General features: G+C 38.2%; 1 protein-coding gene across 1 annotated transcript in view; it reads right to left on the reverse strand.

The window, feature by feature from the left end:
* The window catches only part of LOC126155928 (phenoloxidase 1-like), a 171,414-nt gene that overhangs the window by 100,730 nt on the left and 42,949 nt on the right, over positions 1-27,735 (reverse strand). Inside the window, exon 4 of the mRNA XM_049916266.1 lies at positions 16,695-16,897. Coding sequence (XP_049772223.1) covers positions 16,695-16,897 — 203 coding nt within the window. The remainder of the gene's footprint in view (positions 1-16,694; positions 16,898-27,735) is intronic.

A 27,735-nucleotide genomic window follows, 5' to 3' on the forward strand; every position in this document is an offset into this window, starting at 1 on the left:
TTGAGTCGTGACACTTTGATTTTTTTCAATTACACATCACTTATCAGAAGCATATGTGAATGTTACTGGACGTATTCGCCAAAATGTCCGAATGATTGCTCAGTTATTTTCAAGGTGTGCTGCGTAAGCTGTAAGGTTTGCTCTCAAGAAGGCTCAGGAGGCTGATATCATAGAATGAATTAGTAAATGATGTTTTCAATGCGCTAAACTCGAGATTCCCGACCGATGAAAAGACTCCTCTCAAAAGTGGTCATGAATTCAATAAAGTACGCACACTAACACTCTTTCTTTTTTAAAAAAAAATCAGTTCAGTTATGAAGGCAGGAAAAAGATGCAGTCCCCTTCCGTTTAGAAAAGGCTTTTTAATGTCGAAAACTGCGATTACAGTTCTCTTTTAATTGCATTCGATTACAGTTCTCTTTTAATTGCATTCAAAATCTTGGGTAACCTATAGCTATATTGACATACTGGTTAAATCAACACTGTAGAAAATTATTTTACTAAACTTCGGGGTCTCGGCGCAGTCTACCGGTACTGCTTTACAAGCAAAGAATGCATGTTTTAATACTAACAGAAAACCCCAATTAAATACCTTCGTCCTGTCATTCTTCTGTCAACTTAACTTCCACCTATATGATAATCAGGGTCGAAGGAGGCACTTACAATTTTTTGTCTTTGAGTGCATTCGCCAAGTCTGTCAAAAATAATGCTTTCATTGATTCTGATACTAGAAAAGAAGATTATCTGCTTCTGGTCATCGACTTTGTGGGCCAAGAGTGTTACAGCGAAGATATTGGACATGGTGCTTTGAAGCACAAATTTGTCATTTAGGTCCAAAAGAATTTCTGAATCACGACTAGATCGATATAATATTTAAAGGAGGTCTAGCTTACCTAAACAGCTTGCAGCATTGGTGGAGTATAAAAATATTGCAATTTTGAAAACATATTTTCTTCATATTGACAACATTCGCAACTAACTAGAGAAAGGCAACAAAGCCATGCACTTTTAATTCGCCTGTAATTGTTTAGGGCCTATTATATGTTTGTTAACCAATAAAAATAAGGCTCAAGGCATGATGGGGACAATAACTGCCGTCTTGCGGGACATGTTGTAGATATGTGGGTGTAAACATCGTGAGGTGTGCACACACTATATGGAGACTTGAAGTCGGCACCACTGCTGTCCACCTCATGACATCATGCACGGTAATCAATCGCGCTATATCCCTGAAATGGCCCACCTCTCGTGTATTCTACATACCTTGTGGGAAATGTGCATTAGTGGCAGCAGAATAATTCTGCGGTTAGCCATAAACTTTGTTTTCTTTAGAACTTTCATTGTGCATGCAAAAACAGAGATGTAATTTAGCATGGATTCAATGCTGTGTGACATCTCATAGTTAGCGATGAAATACATAGAGAAACATAACGCATTGACTATATGTTGACATGAGTAGGCAAATACATGTACTACTGTAAATGAATTGTATACAGTTATTTAGAAAACAAAATTAATCAAAAACATTAATGCACCTTATCAGGCTGGACCACCACCACATATACATTTGCATCTCTGAGAAGACATTGCTAGCGCCAACTCATTTCAAATTAAAATATCAGTAAGACATTTAGTCATAGGATGAAATGTTTTTGTATTGTTATTGGGGATATGAATTTCAAAGTCGGATGCCCTATGAGAGACTGACATTCTGACTAGCATATTTATGTTGTACACAGAGGAATACTTAGTAGTTCTTATTTTTCTCTGCGTGTGGATTCAATTGTGTTCTTTATATTAAATCTTGGTTCATATATACTGTACATAAACACACATGGATTTGCATTGCTAGAATTTGTGTACCTAGAACACTTGCCACTGATTATCTACATTGCTAGGTTGGGTTTTCACAATTTCCTCTCACTGGTTATTTGTGTACCTTCTTAACCAATAACACTAGCAGTTGTTAATTAATTACATTGCAGATGATGTCTTAATTTCTACATCTGTACATATATTATACTATAATATGCTGTGATGTCTCACATATGCATGTGGTCTTTAATTAATGTGTGGATACCAACTTTCCTTCTTTTCAGTGACTTCTTTGTAAATATCCGCTTGCAATAAGGTTAGCACAGAATGGTCTTCATACATAAGAAAGATGTGTAGATATTAAGCTAGATTGACCTGATTTAAGGATAATGAGAAGCTGACAATCATATCCCTGAGCATCAACTGTTCAACTGTTCTGAGTATTCTATCTCTGAGTAACAAATGTTCAACTCTTTAGTAAACATATCAACCCTTTTATATATGTGTTCCTACTAGACACAATTGTACCAGGGGTTCTGAGTACTTTCAAGGAAATTTAATGGCACGTGTGTGTTGTCTTCATTGTGCTGTGCCATCGTTCCTCCAGGCCAGTACAGTACCATGGGGATAGCATGCTGTGGTGCAATGGAGGGGGGTGCCGCAAAAGCTGTGAACTGTGGTGAAGAGTGCCAACTCTAACTGGCACCCTGATCTGTGGTGATGGAATGCTGGCAACCAAAATGTAATATCCATGCCATTATGAAGGCCTTGCCCATTGAGTGCACTGTGATATCTGTCTGAGGGAATGCTCCTACCCAGCATGAAACTCAATCAACCAAAATACTAGTATGAGACAAGGTAAAGTGATTACACTTTGGTGACACTTCCTCTACATGAATTGTGAACACAGCTTCATAACTGTGAGAAGAAAATTAATTTCTAAGAAGTAAGCTGACTTTGTACAGCAAGAAAAATTTGATAACTAAATTTTCTAGTATTATCTCAGTTCTTATTAATTATAACAAACTATGGGAGGAGAGGGGGATGAGATTCCAAAGTCAAGGTGTAAATGCTCTGTGCTTTGGGCAGTCAGTTTACACTGAGTGATGAGAGAGAGAGGAAGTCTTTTGTGCTGCACAGTCAGAAACAAATGTTTAATTTGTAATATTGACATGTGGTAGTTATTTTTCCATTTTCTTCCACTACGCAGAGGAAAACACCTATATTGGAGACACAACTGCAGTGGACATTGCATTATTCTTGAAATACCGTCTCACATTACCTTATTGCTTGTTAATAATGGACACAGATTTGCTGTGTTCATCATTTCTCGCAGCTCTACTGCTCTGAATTCATCGGCACTGACTATGGTTCAGTGTTCTTATTATCTTCATCAACACAGTGTGCACAAACAACACTACACAAGCCACAATGCACGTAAAACAACAGTTGCCACCATCATAGCCTTTGTTAGTGAACTTACATACTGGTCACACAACAACCAGCTTCACAGACAATTCACATTTGGTTCCCATGTGAATGGACATGGTATCAATTGCATCTACTGCAATGCAGTCACCAACATTTGATGCCATCAGTTCAAATGCACATCTGTTGTGCAATGTTGAAGCTATGTTCCCGGTTCCAACCATTCTGCAAACAATAGTTTTTGCACCAGTCCTGCCTTACTATTCCGCTCAGGTGGTACAGCCAATGCAGAGCTGCACCACAATCTAAACATCCACCTTTCTAGTCTGATCAGGTGACATTGTGGTTTGCAATGGTTGAGTGTGTATTCACTTCACTAGACATTGTAAATGACAACTCAGAATTTGTGATGTTGATCTGCCACCTCACCAAACATGCAGAGTTAATCAGTGATGATGTTCTATCGCTGCTGACACGCAACAATTACAACACAGCAAAAACAGCATTGCTGCAACAGACTGCATGCACCCCTGAGCAAGATGGGCAACAGATGATTTTTGACCAGCAGCTCACAGAGGAATCTCCTTCACAACAGTGAAATCAAATACATTCACTAGTGGTTCCCACTTTGATACCAGACCCAGCCATTTGGGCATTATGGATTATCAGACTCCTGCCTCAGCTACAACTTGCACTGATTGCACATGAGACGAAACTGTTGGACAAAAAATTTGCCCAAGCAGACAGGTTGTATTCATTAACACAGCACCTCAGTTTGGGCATACCTTTGTGCATCACCTGTCCACCTGGCACAGTCTCCAAAGAAACTCAGGGCCATTCAATCTCAAGTGAAGCTAATGTCATGGGCCCTTTCACACATGTCGAATCCCAGTTTACACACAGCACTACTCTGCCAGCTGCAAACATTGCACCAGCTTTTCTGGACCCCCTTGCCTTTCCTGGCAGGCTGCATCACTGCTTGTGTCTCATGCAGTATGATGTTGCCACCAGCAACTCTCTGCAGTCTTGCTGTTACCAAACACTGACAAAGTGGACTACAATGCGTGTGCCATCTCCGCCACATCACCAAGTTGCCTTTCTTCTATAAAAACAATGCCCTCTGAAAGACATCTGGATATCTATGACCTTTCCATACACATATATTTTCTTGTCAACATGGGTTCAAATGTGTGCACTGTTCCTTGTCAAACATTTGAACTGCACTCTGAAAACTTAAGACTGGAGGCACATGCAGGTAAATATGACTCTATCCACATGCACAGCAGTGTGGATATACTTTTGGATCAGCTAAGTTGGCCTTGGACCTTTTACATCATCAGCGTGGTTAAAACCAGGACAGGGTTTAACTTCCTTCACAGATTCCACCTCTCAACTGACTTCACCCATGGTGCTCTATTCCACTACTCCACACAACAGGCCATCTTAGGCCTTTCTTGACCAATTACACCACAGGCGAAGAATGAACACTCACATCTGCCTATGACCTACATCAGGTCCACTTCTACAAAAATGTGTTAAGACCACTCAAACCATCAACATGATCCAAGAATTACTCCAAGAGAATCACAGCAACTACACTTTGCCAATCACAACCTGTTTCAGCAAATACATGAGATGTGCATGCACACAATGAGCTCTGACAAATGTCAAACTGCAGTGGCACCAGCTCGCTTGGCCATGCCCCCACTAGATGGCCACACCCCAAACTTCCAGCCAGTAAGCACCACAACATATAGTATTGCTGACAAATTAGACAGCTCAGTACAGTGCTATGTGCCTCACTACCTCCACTTCAATAATTGCACTCTGACCTCTCACTTGATACATGCTGATTTAGACTCTACCAGTGCACTTTTAGAAATAGCACAGTGCACTGCATCATCTTGATCCCAGGTCCACCCAATCACCACAACACATGGTGCCTCAAACAACCTCTTCTCTGGGCAACTAGACAGTGAATGGTGATCTATCCTGGGGTTGGAGGTCAGTTTCCTTTGTGATATGTCATAACTCAAGATCCGACCAATACTATCCACATCTATGGTGCACAGTATTCAATTGCCTACACAATCTCTCTCACACAGGTCTTCAACTACTGACTCAGTTTGTCACTGAAATTTTGTTTTACCACATGTCACACAGGTTGCTGTCAGTGGGCAAATGTGTGCCTCGAGTGTCAGTGAAGCAAAGTTGGCTCACATGTGCAGGTACATTTCTAAATACCATGCAGGCACTTCTCTCAGGTACATTTACAGTCCATTAACAGACCAAAACTAGCATGGATCCTCATCACCGGAGAAGATACGAACAATCTACTGGAAGGCAACAATCCAGATGTCCCTCATATGACCTTATCACGACCCACCAAACTAGAAATGCTCATGGTTGACATACAAGACTTTTAACCAGATGAAATCATCTTAATACTAGTTGGCTATGACCTCTGTGGAAGCAACACATGCAGCCTCAGATGTCATAATGAAGACAATCACCAACAGCCTCATTAGAACCTGCCATCTGCCAACAACAGTGAATTTCACATCATTGTCTTCCCAACTCTCCCTGGCATGTCAACTAATTATCACTCTGCAAATTATCACCCTGAACAGCACATTTCCTATGGATCCTAACAGCCCGCAAACCTCAGAAAATTCAACACTGTTGCCAAAAGTGCAAGAACCATTGCTGCCCCTCTACCTCCTGTTATGGTTCGCCACATCACTTTTTGCCTCAGTTCACACCGTACCAAACATACACAGTATCCCTGCAACACTCAGCGATGTTGACTGACAACCCTCAAGCCTCACAGATGCCAACTTCGTGCCACACCCTCCAATGCTCCACACCCTGGGGAAGAGGCTGGAGAACTCTATGGGAACATCAAGGCAAAGAAAGTTACTGATCAATGGAGCTATAGAGTCTCTACAATTTGTGCTTTGGACAATCAGTTTGTGTTGAATGATGAGAGAGAGAGGAAGCCTTTTGTATTGTGAAGTCAGAAATATATGTTTAGCTTGTGATGTTCATGTATGCTTGTTATTGGCGTATTCCCTTCTGTTGCACAATAGAAAACATCTAGACTTCTATTTTGTTGGCTAGGATATAGGCAAACTTATGACTAGTTCATTTACTAATACAATGCTTAGTTTAGTTACTGAACTGAAACTTTTGTGGAATTTGCAATAATATTAAGAGAACATAACATAAGTTCAAACTGATGCTAAGCTGATGAATTTTAGAATATGGTGACATTCATTCTTTCTTAATTATTGTGCAATTAGCTGAAGGAAAAATCAATAGCACTATATTTAAATCGTTTCTATTTTGCTAGTTCATTCTGTCTTGTGTTTGTATTACTTTTCAAATAATTATTTGCTTGTGACTAGGAAAATAATTGCTATCCTTAATTGTTCTCAATACTAAGAGGAGGATTCGCCTTGTATTTTCTACTGTCATGCTCCAGTAATGAAGCTAAAAATTGATGACTAGTCGTATTGGAGAAGACGGTGTCAACCTTCAAGGTACAGAGATTAGTGTGGAAGTATTTGTCTTATGTAACATCTGGTATTGATTATCCCACTAGAACCATAAAATGCGTGATAATTCTTGAGAGAGAAATGCTTTCTAAAGGGTCAACCTATATGTTCAGTGGCCATCTTATATTAAAGCAATGAAACAATATTCACTCCTGTCCTGTGCTGAAATAAAAATAGCTGAATATAAATTGGTAACGAGTTGAAAATAGTTTCATTAACAATCAGATAATAATAAAATGAATGTACTTTTATTGCTGACATGATGTTTTAGAAAGGTGAGAGGTTGGGGTTACTAATGGAGTATATTGTGAATTACCCTTCAGGAAATTTATATGGTAATTCAAAATCCAGAAAAATAAATTGCTGTGACTGGTCTCTCTCTGTATACCACCAGAATGTCCAACCAGTTACAAAGTTTTAGACACTGAGGTTTTGCTAAATACTGAACGTTATTTTGCCAGTGTTCTCTGTCTCATGGAACACTGGTCACAGGTAGAGCAGACTGCTTCATTTTTTTATACCATGCTACTCCTCAAAAGGAGGCTGAAATACAAAACTATTAAGTTTTCAGTACATCACTGCAGAAAGAGACAGGTCTAGAAATCAGTGGTGTAAATACAGTTGTTATGTGTATCTATCATAGTCCAGTCACATGAAATTTACACTTTTTATCACACTCCAAATGGGAACTTTTAGTCATTTCTCAATAAACTTAAAACATTACTAAATAGGATACATCTATGTAAGAATTTAACAGTACTGCGTCAGGATTTTAACACTGATTTTCTTGGAACGAGTTGGGAAAAGGTACTATTACTCTGCCTAAAAGACACTTTGATTTAAAATAAACAACAACCTCAACAAGAATTATAAAAACTACTGCTACTATTCTGGACAAAGTATTTGTAATCACAACCTATACTGCAAAATGTAAAGCCCATATGGTATCCCTCTGGGACTACTTACTGCTCAACCAAAAACATAAAAGAACTGTGGCTCACACTTAGAGTGTAGAAACAGTTGATCACTTGTTATCAAGAGAAAGATGGAAAGAAGTTCCTCAGATGTATGACACCAACAAAAAAAGTTTGAAAAGTTCTCTGACATTTTCAACTAAAATTTGAAAAAGTGTTTCCTCTCAACACATGGACGGTAAGGAATACAACTCTAAAAATCTCAGGCAACACAAGAAGAGAATTACTCAGATACAGAAAAGGCCACAACATACCCCCTCTCCTTCAGATTTTTAGAAAAGTCATACATCAACCAAAAATAATTGCTAATGATAAATTTACACTGAAGAGCTAAAGAAATTGGTACACCTGCCTAATATCGTGTAGGGCCCACACGAGCATGCAGAAGTGCCACAACACAACGTGGCATGGACTCGACTAATGTCTGAAGTAGTGTCGGAGGGAACTGTCACCACGAATCCTGCACGGCTGTCCATAAATGCGCAATAGTACGAGGGAGAGGAGGTCTCTTCTGAACAGCTCATTGCAAGGCATCTCAGATATGCTCCAAAATGTTCATTTCTGGGGAGTTTGGTTGCCAGCGGAAGTGTTTAAACTCAGAAGAGTGTTCCTGGAGCCACTTTGTAGGAACTTTGGACTTGTGGGGTGCCGCATTACTTGCTGGAATTTCCCAAGTCCATCGGGATGCATAATGGATATGAATGGATGCAGGTGACCTGACAGGATGCTTACATATGAGCCACCTGTCAGATTTGTATCTAGACATATCAGAGGTCCCATATTGCTACAATTGCACATGCCCTGTACCATTACAGAGCCTCCACCAGCTTGAACAGTCCCCTGCTGATTTGCATGGTCCATGGATTCGTGAGGTTTTCTCCATAACCCATACACGTCCATTTGCTCGATACAATTTGAAATGACATTCATCCAACCTGACAATATGTTTACAGCCATCAACAGTCCAATGTTGGTGCTGACGGGTCCAGGCAAGGCATAAAGCTTTGTGTCATGCAGTCATCAAGGGTATACGAATGGGCCTTTGGCTCCAAAAGCCCATATCAATTATGTTTCATTGAATGGTTCGCAAGGTGACACTTGTTGATGGCCCTGCATTGAAATCTGCAGCAATTTGTTGAACGGTCTCTTCAGTTGTCCTTGGTCCCATTCTTGCAGTATCTTTTTCTGGCCTTAGTGTTGTCGGAAATTTGATGTTTTACCTGATTCCTGATATTCATGATACACTCATGAAATGGTCTTGTGTCCCATCGCTCATGCACCAACTATAACACCATGTTCAAACTCACTTAAATCTTGATGACTTGCCACTGTAGCAACAGTTACCAATATAACAACTGCGCCAGACATTTGCTGTCTTATATTGGTGTTGTAAACCACAGCACCACATTCTGCCTGTTTACATTTCTCTGCATTTGAATACGCATGCCTATACCAGTTTCTTTGGCAATTCAGTGTATATCACAGTCATGAAATAAAAGCAAAGCGATCTGGTGGGTAATAAAGTAGGAAGCAAATAGTAGAAAGTAAAATATCACTATGAACAGTTACAATAAAAGAGATACTGACCCTCAAAGAGAGTGCAGAACTCTTCAGGCAGTACTATGCAGACAATACAAAAAAATTAATAATCATTGATATGAGAGGTAAATTCTTGCTGCCACACAATCTTCTCTACAAAACAACCCTAAATGAAATCATTCAAGTAGCAAAAACCTTTAAAAAATGTCCTCCAGATCTAACAGTATTCCACACTTCTTTATAAAGGAATGTATTATAAACATTGCAACATTACTTGCAGATGTGATCAAGAGGAATTTTTTCTGCCTGTCTTAAAATTGGCATAGAGATGCTATTCTTACAAAAGTTGACAAAGCAAATTTAGAAAACTGTAGACCAGGCTCTTTACCAGTAGGTTTTTCCTAAATCACTGAAAGAATCATATATAACAGATTAATGAAATTCATGGATCAGAACACAATCCGTACTGATGTCCAACAGAGTTTCCAGCCAAATAAATCTACAAATATGCATAATTTTTTACAAAACACTCTAGAAGCAATGGACAAAAATCAAAATGCTGCTGGTAGTTTTTAGATCCGAGCAAAGCTTTTGACATATTGGAACAGAAAGCATGATTGGGAAAGCTCCTAAAGTACAGCATTAGAGACACTGCATTAAAATGGCTCTACTCATGATTAACAAATTGGAAATAAAACATTTGCAATAACACATGAACTGAATGACAGAACAAAATTAGAGGCCCTCAAGTATCCATTCTTGGGCCAATTCTTTTCCTTCTGTACATAAACGACCTAGATCTAAGCACTGAATCACAAACAAACACCTCGTTTGCAGATGACACTACCATCCTTCTTACAGGGCGATCCCAAAAGAACTATAAGCAAACATAAATAAAACTACAGAGGAACTAAATGACTGTTTTGATGCAATTTTTTTTAAGGGGGATGCCCCCAACACCCCTGTGACAATTTCAATGCAATTACACCCACAATGGAAACCAAATTTTGGGCATATGGCTTGAACATGATTATAAATGGCAGAAATATATAACCAAACAAATGCAACACTGACAGAAGCATGCTACAGCATATGTTTACTTGCACACAAAGTAAGCTCCCACACTGAATTGCATACTTTGCCCGATTCCACAGCATTCTGCAGAATGGGATTATATTCTGAGATAGTGTAACTACTAGTTCAATCACCTTCTTGACCCAAGAAAGAGCTATAACAGCAATGCGCCATGTACAGCAAACAGATTCCTACAAGCCTCACTTTCAAAAGTCTTTGATCCTACTATAGACTTGCATTTTTATTTAGAAACATGTAAATATGTGATAAAGAACTTAAATTAGATAAATAAAAACTTCAACATACACAAACACAATACAGACGAAAAGACAAATTCCAATAGCAGTCTGTAAGGACATCAGCCTTTCAAACCTCCACTACAAATAGTTCAATACAAACCTACAATGGTATGCTCCATAAAACAGCTGTTTCCTCATTTTTACTTATTTATAAACCCCCAAGAGCATTCTTGTTAGACCACTGCTTCTGTACAGTTTAGGGAGCAGTCACAAAGTAATGCAGGTATACTTAAGAATGGAATGTACATAATGTGTGAGAATAGACCGATGTAAAACAAAGGATATGAGAGAAATGTTGATATTGTTTAGAGTCAATTCCATAAATGTGAAAATGTGATAATATCTGAATTTAACTGTGAACTACAACTGGAATGAAAATATCTGAGGTACTGGTGAAGAAATAATTAAAATTCTAACTAACTGACTGTTTAATAGAAACGAGATAATGTAAAAGCTAGTCAAAAAAAGATGCCGTCTAAGTGAAGGAGACACAAACAGAATTTTGATATATTGCCAGATTTTGAGAAACATTATTATTAATTGCATAAAGAGCAATTGTCTAATTAACATAACTTTCTAATCTTGTTTAAGCAAGCATGTTGCTGTCAGCAGTTTGAGAATTTCATTTAATATTTTGAATGTAGTTGCACTTCATTGTTATATTAAGATTAATCCTGTAAGAAAATGTATTCTGGAATCATTATTGCAATTTGCTAATATATTTTGGACAGAAAAAGTAAAGATCCATGTCACTTTATTTATAGCATCTATACACATGATTTTCTATGTCTTATTCACATGTCTTACATAAACAGAGACGTACAAGTATTTTTTTTTCATATTTCCCATTCATACCATGGCTGAATGTGACTAAACACTCTGAATCTAGTGATACTATGATCACATTGTGTCAACCTGAGTTTATGATACTCTTATCACATTTGTTTCTATTCATTACAGAATACTTTCAGTATCACATTTCATTGTGTCACTATATTAACATTTATGTTTTTAACAACTGGTATTTAACTGATTCTGAAATGCTATAGGAATTTGTAATTAATGTATGTCCTTTATAATGTAATCAACTGTGTGATAGTATTATGAATTTGTAGCATAATTATCAAGCAGAAAACTCTGTAATAGAATATTGCCTTAACCATTTCTAAATCTGTTAAATTAAGAAAATTTGGATTGTAATTTTGTAAAAAGCATGTGATGAACAATGAGAGAATGTGTTACATATTACTGTTAATCTATTTAAGGCACATGGTTGAAGCTATATCATGAAAGTCTTGAGCAGAATTTTGTCCTCAGAAGCAATGTCGATCTGATGTGAGATTTTTATTTTTTCTGGTTATGTAATATTGTCCTATAAAATCAGTGTGTTGTGTACACAATTTTAAGGAAAGTGCTGACCCATCATTTTGATGATGCTTAACAATCTTCATGCAAAGTTAATCAAACAATATGCACCTGCCTGCAAATTGTTGCTCATGTCAGCACCAATGACTCCTGTGCTGTCTGGGTTCAGAGGTCATCCCCAGTTCATACAGGCAGTTTCCGGAGTTGGTGAAGGCAGAAAGCCTCACTTGTGGGGTTGAATCTGAGCTAACTATTTGTAGTATCGCTCCCAGAACTGATTGTGGTCCTCTGGTTTGGAGCCGAGTGGAAAGCTTAAACCAGAGGCTCAGACGATTCTGCAGAGATCTGGGTTGCAAATTTCTCGACCTTTGCTATCGGATGGAGAAATGTAAGGTCCCCCTGAATAAGGCAGGCATGCACTACACGCAGGAAGTGGCTACAAGGGTAGCGGAGTACATGTGGAGTGCACATGTGGGTTTTTTAGGTTAGAGGATTCTCTCCCTAGGCCCGACAAGACGCCTCATGAGCCGGGCGCTGATAACCTCGCTGTTGTGCGCCCTAAAACACTAATCATCATCATCAGCCTCCTGAGATGCGACAAGGTAACATTAGGCGAAACGCAACAGGGAATAACAGTATTAATGGGGTAATAGTAAACTGCAGTGGTGTCTAGAGAAAGATCCCAGAACTGCTCTCATTAATAAATGGTCACAATGCCCACATAGTACTAGGGACGGAAAGTTGGCTGAAACCAGATGTAAACAGTCAGATTGGAATGTATACCACAGAGACAGGCTGAACAGTGAAGGGGGAGGTGTGTTTATAGCGATAAAAAGTGCAATAATATCGAAGGAAACTGACGGAGATCCAAACTGTGAAATAATTTGGGTGAAGCTCATGGTTAAAGCAGGCTCAAACGTGGTAACTGGATGTCTCTATAGGCCCCCTGGCTTGGCAGCTGATGTGGCAGAGCACCTGAAGGAAAAGTTGGAAAATATTTTGAGTAGATTTCCCGACCATGTTATAGTTCTGGGTGGAGATTTTAATTTACCAGATATAGACTGGGAGACTCAAACGTTTATAATGGGTGGAAGGGACAAAGAACCTAGTGAAACTTTTTTAAGTGCATTATCTGAAAACTACCTTGAGCAGTTAAACAGAGAACTGACCCATGGCAACATCATATTAGACCTTCTGGTGACAAACAGACCCAAACTATTTGAAACAGTTAACACAGAACAAGGAATCAGTGATCATAAAGCTGTTACTGCATCAATGATTTCAGCCATAAATAGAAATATTAAAAAAGGTAGGAAGATTTTTCGGTTTAGCAAACATGACAAAAAGCAGATTTCAGAGTACTTGACGGCTCAACACAAAAGTTTTATCTCAAGTACAGATACTGTTGAGGATCAGTGGACAAAGTTCAAAACCATTGTACAATATGCATTAGATGAGCACGTGCCAAGCAAGATTGTAAGAGATGGAAAAGAGCCACTGTGGTACAAAAACCAAGTTAGAAAACTGCTATGAAAGCAAAGGGAACTTCACAGCAAACATAAACATAACCAAAGCCTTGCAGACAAACAAAAATTACACAAAGCGGAACATAGTGTGAGGAGGGCTATGCGAGAGGCGTTCAATGAATTGGAAAGTAAAGTTCTATGTAGTGACTTGGCAGAAAATCCTAAGAAATTTTGGTCTTATTTCAAAGCGACAGGTGGATCAAAACAAAATGTCCAGACACTCTGTGACCAAAATGGTACTGACACAGAGGATGACAGACTAAAGGCTGAAATAGTAAATGTCTTTTTCCAAAGCTGTTTCGCAGAGGAAGACTGCACTGTAATTCCTTCTCTAGATTGTTGCACAGATGACAAAACGGTAGATATCAAAATAGATGACAGAGGGATTGAAAAAAAATTAAAATCGCTCAAAAGTGGAAAGGCTGCTGGACCTGATGGGATACCAGTTCGATTTTACACAGAGTACACGAAGGAACTTGCCCCCCTTCTTGCAGAGGTGTACCCTAGTTCTCTAGAAGAGCATAGCATTCCAAAAGATTGGAAAAGGACACAGGTCATCCCCGTTTTCAAGAAGGGACATCGAACAGATGTGCAGAACTATAGAACTATATCTCTAACATCGATTAATTGTGGAATTTTGGAACACGTATTACGTTTGAGTATAATGCCTTTTCTGGAGACTAGAAATCTACTCTGTAGGAATCAGCATGGGTTTCAAAACATACAATCGTGTCACACCCAGCTCACGCTATTCGTCCATGAGACTCAGAGGGCCATAGACACAGGTTCCCAGGTAGATGCCATGTCTCTTGACTTCCGCAAGGCATTTGATACAGTTCCCCACAGTCTTTAATGAACAAAGTAAGAGTATAAGGACTATCAGACCAATTGTGTGATTGGATTGAAGAGTTCCTAGATAACAGAATGCAACATGTCATTCTCAAGGGAGAGAAGTCTTCCGAAGTAAGAGTGATTTCAGGTATGCCACAGGGGAGTGTCATAGGACCGTTGCTATTCACAGTATATATAAATGACCTTGTAGATAACATCGGAAGTTTACTGATGCTTTTTGCAGATGATGCTGTAGTATATCGAGAGGTTGTAAGAATGGAAAATTGTACTGAAATGCAGGAGGATTTGCAACGAATTGACACATGGTCCAGAGAAAGGCAACTGAATATCAATGTAGACAAGTGTAAATTGCTGCAAATACATAGAAAGAAAGATCCTTTATCATTTAGCTACAATATAGCAGGTCAGCAACTGGAAGCAGTTAATTCCATAAATTATATGGGAGTAGGCATTAGGAGTGATTTAAAATGGAATGGCCATATAAAATTAATCATCGGTAAAGCAGATGCCAGACTGAGATTCATTGGAAGAATCCTAAGGAAATGCAGTCCGAAAACAAAGGAAGTAGGTTACAGTACACATATTCACCCACTGCTTGAATACTGCACACCGGTGTGGGATCCGCACCAGATACGGTTGATAGAAGAGATAGAGAAGATCCAACGGAGAGCAGTGCACTTCATTACAGGATAATTTAGTAATCGTGAAAGTGTTACGGAGATGATAGATAAACTGCAGTGGAAGACTCTGCAAGAGAGATGCTCAGTAGCACGGTACGGGCTTTTGTTAAAGTTTCAAGAACATACTTTCACCAAGGAGTCAAGCAGTATATTGCTCCCTCCTATGTATATCTTGCGAAGAGACCATGACGATAAAATCAAAGAGATTAGAGCCCACACACAGGCATACTGACACTCTTTCTTTCCATAAACAATACAAGACTGGAATAGAGGGAGAACCAATAGAGTTACTGAAGGTACCTTCTGCCACACACCATCAGGTGGCTTGTGGAGTATGGATGTAGATGTAGATGTAGATGTAGACTTCATCAACTGCTTTGCACCCACCAATAAAGCAGCAATATATTTGCAGGTTAAGTAAATGTGTAAAACTGAGACATACATTCTTTTCATTATTAACACCAAGGATTTTTGTCCTGTATAACCCTATAAACAATATATGACCTCTAAGCTACACTACTGCAATAAAAAAATCCTTTTACATACTGGTACATTACTAGTTGTTTTTCACAATACATTGTATTGTATGGAACTGGGGACCTATAGTAATTTGCTGTAGTAATTTGTAATTAATGTATGTCATTTATTATGTTATCAACTGTGTGATAGTATTATGAATTTGTAGCATAATTATCAAGCAGAAAACTCTGTAATAGAATATTGCCTTAACCATTTCTAAATCTGTTAAATTAAGAAAATTTTGATTGTAATTTTGTAAAAAGCATGTGATGAACAATGAGAGAATGTTACATATTACTGTTAATCTATTTAAGGCACATGGTTGAAGCTATATCAGGGCAGTCTTGAGCAGAATTTTGTCCTCAGAAGCAATGTCGATCTGATGTGAGATTTTTATCTTTCCTGGATATTTAATATTGTCCTATATAACCCTATAAACAATATATGACCTCTAAGCTATACTACTGAAATAAAAAAAATCCTTTTACATACCGGTATATTACTAGTTGTTTTTCACGTATTGTATTTTATTGTATGGAACTAGGGACCTAGAAATGAGGCTTCGTCCATGCCATAGCCCACAGTGATTCACAACCCCACAACAGGCTACAGCAGTCCATCACCCCACTGTCGCCCCATGCCGAACCCAGGGTTATTGTGTGGTATGGCCTCCAGTGGACCCCTTGGGAACATCTCCCACCAGACAAGTGTAACCCCAATGTTTGCGTGGTACAGTAATGATGGTGTATACATATGTGGAGAAAGCGTTTGCACAGCAATCACCGGCATAGTGTCACTGAGACGGAATAAGGGGAACCAGCCTGCATTCACTGAGGTAGATGGAAAATCGCCTTTAAAACCATCCACAGGCTGGCTGGCATACCAGACCTTGGCACTAATCCGCTGGGGGGATTCGTGACGGGAACCGGCATGCCTTCCTGCCCAGAAAGCAGTGCATTAGACCACAAGGCTAACTGGGTGGGCTTTCACAATACATAGTTTATGCTACAGCAGTGTGCTGTCAGTGAAATAAAGTTTAAACCATGAGTAAAAAATTTGTACTAACCTGGCAATGATTTGTTGATGGAAGTAATAGAATAATTCCCCAGAACGATCTTTCCTTAAAACCTCAGGAGGACCTCTTTGTGGGTATGTCATATGCCAGTACCAATAAACCAGTCCAACTCCAACGTCTTCACGGAAATAAGCCACATGATGCTCAGGCTCGAGGTTAGAAGCAGTGTAATCCATAGGAATTTCAATAGGAACCTATAACAGGTGAAGTGGGTGTTAGTAATAAATAAAACATGCCTTTGTTCTGACAATATTATGAAAATTATGTCATTACTTCATCAAGGATTTTCCATTGTTTGATTACACCTTTGTTCTGTTATCTGAGAAACAAATTAGTACAACATGGACCGTTCTGTATCTAATCCCCTAAAACATAATTATTTTTTCATTATATCTTCATTTCACTTAACTTCAACATATGATCTAATATCAGACATTTATATTATCAGTTCAAAGAATCCAGTGTTGAAATTCATATATGAAAACACACGTTTATTCTACCTTGAAGAAAATTAAGCACCATCTATACTTTGTTTTCAGAAAAATTATTCATTAATTTGTCTTATTGTCAATTACTCATTAGATGCAATAGTTGCATCACGGTGACTCTGGAAATAGCTCATGTAGTACAAGCTCATTACCTTATTTAGTCAAATCATGCATAATGGTTTCCATCATAAAATAAAACCTTCATGAAACTAAAAGAAGTCGAGAGAGGCACTTATTTAAACTATGTCTGTTTGTGATATTAACAAATACGCATAATTAATACCAGTCTGTCTATACCATAAATAGGAATGATTATTCACACTCCATGTCTAAATAGTTATGAATAAACATCTGGAATATGTACTTTTAATGATTACACAAATAATGTTACACACACATGACAGAGGAACAATTTGTTTTGTTGTGGCTGCACATCAGCAGATTGCTACGAGAGTTGTTGGAATCCTGCAGCAAGTTGAAGTATTAAAATGTATACAAAATTAATGTCAAATAACTGTATGACTTTTAGGGATGTTACTAAGATGGAGTGTCAAACTTAGCAAGGTGAAATTGATCCACTTATCCTGATATCACTTTAACTACATTTAACTTTTTTCATTATAGTACATGTCTAGTCTATATGGAACTGCTACCTAAAACATCAAACTTCCTTTATGGGCTATATTTTTCTGATATTTATTTAGTTAATTATCAACACACAAAAATTCTTTCAAGAAACATTTTATTCAAAGAAATATTTAATATTTATAAGACAGGGTACACTCAAAATTTTCACTCCTAACAAATATAGGCCTATATCATTACTGCAGACATATGTTAGTCAGTAAAATATTTGAAGTATAAAATATTGTTTTTGGAACAATCTTCACAGACTCTGATACAAAAGTCACCATATATTTTCATGCCTGAAACTCCACCCATGAAAATGGAAACTAACATAAAAGCTATTTAAACAATATCTATTGATTAGTGAAATAAAGTGACTTCATTTCATAATACATATAATTACTAAATATTTATAACTGTATAATTACTACAGTGATTCATGGTGTGGGTTCCTGTAGTCATGTCCTAGTTCATGAACCACGGGCAATGTATGAGTGGCTAAGTAAGTGGTCCCGACAGTCGGGATACCAGATACTTTGGAATAAGGGTGGGCATCTCGGACATATTCTGAGTCGTGGTCACCTTGTGCTCATACGGCAAAGACTACCAAATTCACCGGTTAATCCCTCAGCCGTTAGGGGTAAAACCCAATGGGACTCAGGGCAAGTAAGGCTAGCAACCTACTTCCCTGGTACTTTAAATATGATGCTGGCAACAATCAGAGCAAAATGCCTCGGACCTTTGGAGGTGACGGAGTCACACCTCTAACTGACAAACCAGGGACTCCTAAGATACGACTTGGCAAACAAATGGTAATGAGATGGGGAGCTATTAATATCAATGGGGGCTACTCTGGGAAGAAGGTAGAGCTGTCAGAGGCTGTAAGTAAGATGGGGCTGGACATTTTAGCTGTTAGTGACATTCAGGTAAGGGGTGAGAAAGAAGAGGAAGGGGAGAATACAAGGTCTACCTGTCAGGAGTCAAAGCAGGAATAGCACAATGGGGTGTAGGGCTTTACATCAGGAAAGAAATGGAACCCAGCGTAGTTGCAATAAGGTATGTAAACGAACGACTGATGTGGATAGATTTGACAGTGTCTAGCAAGAAAATTAGGATTGTGTCAGTATATTCGCATTGTGAAGGGACAGATTAAGATAAGATGGATAGTTTTTATGAGGCACTCAGTGATGTAGTTGTTAGAGTAAAGACAAGGACAGTGTTCTGCTCATGGGTGATTTTAATGCCAGGATTGGAAATCGAACAGAAGGGTATGAAAAGGTTATGGGTAAATTTGGAGAGGATATGGAGGCCAACAAGAACGGGAAACAACTCTTGGGTTTCTGTGCCAGTATGGGCTTAGTAATCACAAACTCTTTTTTTAAACATAAGAACATTCACCGGTATACTTGGGAAGGCAGGGGAACCAGATCTGTCGTTGACTATATAATAACAGATCAGGAATTCAGGAAGGCTGTGAGGGACACACGTGTATTCAGGGGATTCTTTGATGACACTGATCATTATTTAATCTGCAGTGAAATTGGGATTGTGAGGCCGAAAGTGCAGGAGGATAAGAGTGGGGAAACTTCAGGATAAGGAAATCAGGCACAAGTACATAACAGCGATCTCAGAAAGGTACCAGTTAGTTGAATGTAGTCAATTACAGTCATTGGAAAAGGAATGGACAGGGTACAGGGACACAGTACTAGAAGTGGCTAAAGAATGTCTTTGAACAGTAGTGTGTAAAAGTAGGATGAAGCAAACAGCTTGGTGGAATGACACAGTCAAGGCAGCCTGTAAAAGGAAAAACAAGGCGTATCAAAAATGGCTACATACCAGAACCCAGGTAGACAGAGAAAGTTATGTTGAGGAAAGAAACAAAGCCAAACAGATAATTGCAGCATCCAAGAAGAAATCGTGGGAAGACTTTGGAAACAGGTTGGAGACTATGGGTCAAGCTGCTGGAAAACCATTCTGGAGTGTAATCAGCAGTCTTCGAAAGGGAGGTAAGAAGGAAATGACAAGTATTTTGGACAGGTCAGGAAAACTGCTGGTGAATCCTGTGGATGCCTTGGGCAGATGGAGGGAATATTTTGAAGAGTTGCTCAATGTAGGTGAAAATGCGATCAGTAATGTTTCAGATTTCGAGGTAGAATGGGATAGGAATGATGATGGAAATAGGATCACATTTGAGGAAGTGGAGAAAATGGTCAATAGATTGCAGTGCAATAAAGCAGCTGGGGTGGATGAAATTAAGTCGGAACTCATCAAATACAGTGAAATGTCAGGTCTTAAATGGCTACACAGGATAATTGAAATGGCCTGGGAGTTGGGACAGGTTCCATCAGACTGGACAAAAGCAGTAATCACACCAATCTTTAAACATGGAAACAGAAAAGATTGTAGCAACTACAGAGGTATCTCTTTAATCAGCGTTGTGGGTAAAATCTTCTCAGGTATTGTTGAAAGGAAAGTGCGAGTATTAGTTGAGGACCAATTGGATGAAAATCAGTGTGGGTTTAGGCCTCTTAGAGGTTGTCAGGACCAGATCTTCAGCTTACGGCAATAATGTAGAAGTGTTATGAGTGGAACAGGGAATAGTATCTATGCTTTATAGATCTAGAAAAGGCATATGACCGGGTTCCTAGGAGGAAGTTATTGTCTGTTCTACAAGATTATGGAATACGAGGCAAACTTTTGCAAGCAATTAAAGGTCTTTACATGGATAGTCAGGCAGCAGTTAGAGTTGACGGTAAATTGAGTTCATGGTTCAGAGTAGTTTCAGGGGTAAGACAAGGCTGCAACCTGTCTCCACTGTTGTTCATATTATTTATGGATCATATGTAGAAAACAGTAGACTGGCTGGGTGAGATTAAAATATGTGAACACAAAATAAGCAGTCTTGCATATGCGGATGACTTAGTTGTGATGGCAGATTTGATTGAAAGTTTGCAAAGTAATATTTCAGAGCTAGATCAGAAATGTAAGGACTATGGTATGAAGATTAGCATCTCCAAAACGAAAGTAATGTCAGTGGGAAAGAAATATAAACGGATTGAGTGCCAAATAGGAGGAACAAAGTTAGAACAGGTGGACGGTTTCAAGTACTTAGGATGCACATTCTCACAGGATGGCAACATAGTGAAAGAACTGGAAGCGAGGTGTAGCAAAGCTAATGCAGTGAGCGCTCAGCTACGATCTACTCTCTTCTGCAAGAAGGAAGTCAGTACCAAGACTAAGTTATCTGTGCACCGTTCAATCTTTCAACCAACTTTGTTGTATGGGAGCGAAAGCTGGGTGGATTCAGGTTACCTTATCAACAAGGTTGAGGTTACGGATATGAAAGTAGCTAGGATGATTGCAGGTACTAGTAGATGGGAACAATAGCAGGAGGGTGTCCACAATGAGGAAATCAAAGAAAAACTGGGAATGAACTCCACAGATGTAGCAGCCAGGGCAAACAGGCTTAGATGGTGGGGTCACGTTACACGCATGGGAGAAGCAAGGTTACCCAAGAGACTCCTAGGGTTCCAAGATGGCCGCCGAGTAAGTGACGCCAGAAACCATTTCCAGAAAGTTAAGTGATTTAGACAGGAATATAATTTAGTTTAACGCCGACAACAAATTAAATACATGCATTAGTGTATCATTTAGTCTTGCCGTTAAAAGTTTGACTTTTCTTTACGTATTGTTTCAGAAAACACGAAAAGATCGTAACTTCGCGAAGTCGCGCTTAGGCTTAAATTTTGTAAACGTGTTTGTTCCTTGTTTCACGGTAATTTAACTAATCTCTCGGTAACAAATAAGTAAACTACCGTAAATAGCGTATAACTTCATTGTTTTAATACAGATTTCAGAAAAACAGCGTAACTTTATATCAGAAACTTGCTTATATACATTTGTTTATAGGCCTAATTCTCGTAACGTTTTTGGAGAATCAGAGTTAAAGTATCTCGTTTAATTGTCCTTTTTTTCATTCCATCGAGTGAAATATAAAATAAATAGCGTATACCTTCATTGTTTTAATACAGATCTCAAAAAAACAGCGGAATTTTAAATCAGAAACTTGCTTACATACATTTGCGAATAGGCTTAATTCTTGTACCGTCTTTTTTGATTTTCAGTAATTTAATTGATTTATTCTAGCTAAAGTATTATTTTTGCCATGAGTGAGAAGTGCCTGACTTGCCTTAGAATTGTTAGTTCCGGGATTTGGTGTGATGGATGCAGTAGTTTTTTTCACTGGGGGGACTGCAGTGGCGTGGGTGTTGGGAAAGTGGATCAGGCTCATCAGTGGTTATGTAGGATTTGCAGCAGAGATAGGAAGATAGTGGAACAGGAGGGGAAAATTGCTGCCCTTCAGGCTGAGCTAGATCAGGCTAGGGAAGATCTGGACAGGTTAAGGAGGGGGAAGGGCAAAGAGAGGTGGGAAGTGGCAACAGGTAGCAGAATGAACAGGCCTAGAGCTAAGTTTGACAGTTTTGTGGTGAATGTCAAAAATAAGTTTGACCTGTTGCTTCAGTTAGAAACTGATGAGCCTCAAGCAGAGGTAGGTGTAGACAGGACACAACAAACTTTCAATAGGAAATTGAAAAAGAATGTAGGAAAGCCATCGAAAAGGAAGAAAGTTTTGTTGTTAGGCAGTTCTCATGCCAGAGGTGTAGGCCAACTTCTGCAGGAGGAATTAGGACCAGAATACCAGGTCACAAATTTTTTCAAACCAAGTGCTAGTCTGGATCAGGTGACAGAGGATTTAGGTTCACTCTGTAAAGGATTTACCAGGGAAGACACCGTGGTTATTGTGGGAGGGCCAGGGAACAGCATCGACAGAGGTCCTGGGTACAGTATAGAGTGTGACCTGGTAAAGATTGCGTCAGCATCGAGACACACCAATGTTGAATTTGTATCTGTCCTGAGACGCCATGACCGGCCTCATTTGAACTCTTCTGTTGGGAGAGTTAATTTGGAGCTGGAACGGCTGCTTGGGTCAGGTGCGGGGGCTCATATTGGTGTGGTTCCTGTTCATTCTCTCAATAGGTGGGACTATACCAGGCACGGCCTACATCTCAACAGGAAAGGGAAGGGGAAACTGGCTGGGGTAATAGCAGGAAATTTAAGGGGGGGAGGCACTGCCATGAATGGTAAAATACCAGTGGTTACAGGTGTTGGAGCAGCACCTTTTTTAGGATAGGTAAGACAGAAAGATGTCAAGTTATACGAGAGGTCAGGATTGAAACAAATCTTCAGTTTAGGAAAGAAATTAAACAGCACAATTCTAGCACATTGGATCACCAATCACAGCTGTCAATTATAAATTTTCACCAATCACCAGAAATTTTATCTCCACCAAGTTGTATCTCAGTCCTAGGTAATTGCATTGATGAATTAAAGCCACCCAACCCAGTTGACATATCTGCCTCTCTGAACACCATGTGACCACTGGTATAGCAACTAGGCCTAAGCACAATGAGAAAATCAGACAGGAGAGTACTGCAAATGTTAGAATAAGGAAAGGTTCTCATAAAAGTATAATTAAAAATAATGTAAGTATATTTCATCAAAATATTGGGAGTTGAAAGAATAAAATAGATGAGCTTCTGGTTTGTTTAGAAGATTTAGAAGCTGAGGATGAGATAGATATACTATGCATGTCTGAGCATCACATTGTTACTGATATGGATAAGGTAAAGGTAAGTGGATATAAGCTCTCTGCACATGTAACGAGAGAAAATATGGAGAAAGGAGGAGTTGCCATATATGTCAAAAGTTATCATTGTACAAAAAGTATAGAAACAAAAAAGTTTTGTGTAGAGAAACATATAGAAGCATGTGCCTGTGAGCTTAAATTAAATAAAGGCACATTTATAATTGTAACTGTATATAGGTCCCCATCAGGAAATTTTCATCTATTTCTGAAAAATTTGGACTCCTTGTTGTGCTATCTGTCAGACAGGGGGAAGCAAATTATTATTTGTGGGGACTTCAATGTAGATTCTCTGAAAGAGGGTAATAGGAAAAATGACCTTGAAGTATTACTCGGTTCTTTCAATTTGACACCCGTTATTGATTTTCCTACTCGGGTGGTAAAGGATAGCAGCTCACTGATAGATAACTTCTTTATAGACCAAGATAAGTTTAACCAGATAAATGCTCAGCCTGTTGAGAATGGTCTTTCTGATCATGGTGCACAGCTAGTTACAATATATGACATAGCTCCATTCAGCAATACTAAACAGTCCTCCAAAGTAGTACGTTCAGTCAACGATTTAACAATTGCAAATTTCAGGGAAAGCCTACAGCAGTTAGACTGGGATGAGGTGTACCGTGAACATGATGCCAATTTAAAATATAATTTATTTCATGACATTTTTGTAAATGCATTTGAAAACTGCTTCCCCAAGAAAATAGTTAAATATACTCGTAAGAAACGTTGTAACAAACCATGGCTTACTAAGGGTATAAAAATATCTTGTAACCGGAAAAGGGAAATGTATCTGACGGCAAGAAAGACTAGTGACCCAGAAACTATCAAACATTATAAAAACTACTGTGTTATATTAAGAAAAGTTATTAAAAAATCCAGAAGTATGTGTATCATGTCTGAAATCAGCAACTCTGATAATAAAATTAAAACAATTTGGAATATTATTAAAAGAGAAACAGGTCAACCAAGAGCACAGGAAGACAGTATTACCATCAAATTGAATGAAAACTTGACGAACAAAAAGTCAGAAGTTGAAAATATTTTTAATAATCATTTTCTAAATGTTGTGGATATAGTAGGATCCAGGTGTTCATTAGAAGATGCTAGGCTGTTAATGGAAGAGGCCATACCTATGCAATTTGATACAATTGAAATCTCACCCACTTCTCCCTCTGAAATTAGGAAAATAATAAACTTGCTTAAAAGCAAAAACTCACATGGAATTGATGGCATTTCCAGCAAAATACTAAAAGCTTGTTCTCAACAGATAAGTAAGATTCTCAGCCACCTGTGTAATAGCTCTCTGGAACAGGGCATTTTCCCTGATAGACTGAAATATGCTATTGTTATACCTTTGCATAAAAAGGGGGATAGATCTGATGTCAACAATTACCGTCCAATCTCCCTTCTAACAGCTTTATCCAAAATTTTTCAGAAAGTAATGTATTCAAGAGTAGCTTCACATATCTGTAACAATGAAGTAGCTACTAACAAAATGTCAGTTTGGTTTCCAGAAAGGTTTTTCAACAGAAAATGCCATATATGCTTTCACCAATCAAATTTTGAATGATCTGAATAACCGAACACCACCCATTGGGATTTTTTGTGATCTCTCAAAGGCTTTTGATTGTGTAAATCATGAAATTCTGCTAGACAAGCTCAAGTATAGTGGCATGAGTGGGACAGTGCACAAATGGTTTAATTCGTACCTAACTGGAAGAGTGCAGAAAGTTGAAATAAGTAGTTCTCATAATATGCAAAGATCAGCACATTCCTCAAACTGGGGAACTATCAAGAATGGGGTTCCACAAGGGTCAGTCTTGGGTCCTTTGTTGTTCTTAATATATATTAATAACTTGCCATTCTATATTCATGAAGAGGCAAAGTTAGTTCTCTTTGTTGATGATACAAGTATAGTAATCACACCTGAGAAACAAGAATTAACTGATGAAATTGTCAATACTGTCTTTCAGAAAATTACTAAGTGGTTCCTTGTAAACGGACTCTCACTGAATTTTGATAAGACACAGTACATACAGTTCCGTACAGTGAATGGTATGATGCCATTAATAAATATAGACCTTAATCAGAAGCATATAGCTAAGGTAGAATACTCCAAATTTTTAGGTGTGTCCATTGATGAGAGATTAAATTGGAAGAAAAACATTGATGATCTGCTGAAACTTTTGAGTTCAGCTACTTATGCAATAAGGGTCATTGCAAATTTTGGTGATAAACATCTTAGTAAATTAGCTTACTATGCCTATTTTCACTCGTTTCTGTCATATGGCATCATATTTTGGGGTAATTCATCACTGAGGAATAAAGTATTTATTGCACAAAAGCGTGTAATCAGAATAATAGCTGGAGTCCACCCAAGATCATCCTGCAGACATTTATTTAAGGAACTAGGGATATTCACAGTAGCTTCTCAGTATATATACTCTCTTATGAAATTTGTTATTAACAACCAAACCCAATTCAAAAGTAATAGCAGTGTGCATAACTACAATACTAGGAGAAAGGATGATCTTCACTATTCAAGATTAAATCTAACTTTGGCACAGAAAGGGGTGAATTATACTGGCACTAAAATCTTTGGTCACTTACCAAATAGTATCAAAAGTCTGACAGATAACCAACAAGTATTTAAGAAGAAATTAAAAGAATTTCTGAATGACAATTCCTTCTACTCCATAGATGAATTTTTAGATATAAATTAACAAAAAAAAACACACACACACACACAAAAATGAAAAAGTTGTTATATTAACTTAAGTATGTTGTTAAATTAACTTAATTATGTCATGTATTGGAAAATTTGACTCGTTCCACATCATTACGAAATATCGTATTCATGATCCATGGAACTAGTATTAATCTAATCTAATCTACTCATGGATTCAGCAGTAGAGGGTAGGAGGAGTCGGGACAGACCAAGGAGAAGGTACCTGGATTCGGTTAAGAATGATTTTGAAGTAATAGGTTTAACATCAGAAGAGGCACCAATGTTAGCACTGAATAGGGGATCATGGAGGAACTGTATAAGGGGGGCTATGCTCCAGACTGAACGCTGAAAGGCATAATCAGTCTTAAATGATGATGATGATGATGATATAATTACTACATATAACTATTCTTCTCTTCATTATTGTAAATTAACTGAGCTATATTTTATGATTTTATAAATTATTCATAGACAATTTCCTACACATTTACAGGATGAATTTATAAATAGCCATTATGGTGAGCGTCACAGACATGATCAAGAAAAATGAGTATGAAGAACTTGTGTTAACACGTGAAAATTTGCCACTTTTCGATCAGAGTTCACATATTGTCAATGAGAGTCTATGTATGTTAATGATGTATTGTTTTAAGCAAATACTGGAAAATATGAAACAACTAGCAGATCATCATTTCAGAATTCTAAATTACAATAATCTGTATACATGCAGTTCTGAGCATGTCATTTATAATCACTACCATAATTTACTATGCCACAGATCAAGACTGGAATAAGACTTCAAATGAGACATATGTATCACCTGGTTTTCAAGAGGACTAGGATTGAGTCAGCTTTGTACATGGAATCAGTATAATTGGAGCAGGTGACAGGTTACATGGAATCTGTGATTGTTGTAAAATCAGTCTTTCAGCTGAAGATGTAATGAGCAGGTTCCATTTATCCATTGGATATATAGTAACAATGAAAATATAAGACAATTCTGATTATCTGCCAAGGCATCATGCAGTATTCTTGTAGTCATAATAATCCCAAATATCTGATGATTTTGGCACACATTCAACCTTCCATTTGGGTTTTTACATTGTCAACTAGGTACAACAAAATTTATAATCTGATTTACATACTCAGGTCATTGTTTGTCACTTATCTATTTCTCCTTCCATTTCTCATGTACAGTAGATCCTATAAAAAATAGAGCCAACACTGATTCATAATGAGTTATGGCACAGTAACAGAGAAAACACTGCCAGATATTAATTCTGTTTCTTGTGGAACAATTGATTGTCATTAATCTACTGATTCTACTTATTTTTGCCCAAAATATAAATGGACTTAATATTATTTGCACAGAAGGTACTACATTAAAAAAAAAAAAAAAAAAAAAAAAAAAAAAACAATTGAGCAAATGTAGCAAGACTTCTCACTAGGTGCCCCCATTGCCTACCCCCACCTGACCATACCACA

This window comes from Schistocerca cancellata, chromosome 2 (assembly GCF_023864275.1).
Source record: "Schistocerca cancellata isolate TAMUIC-IGC-003103 chromosome 2, iqSchCanc2.1, whole genome shotgun sequence".
NCBI lineage: Eukaryota > Metazoa > Arthropoda > Insecta > Orthoptera > Acrididae > Schistocerca > Schistocerca cancellata.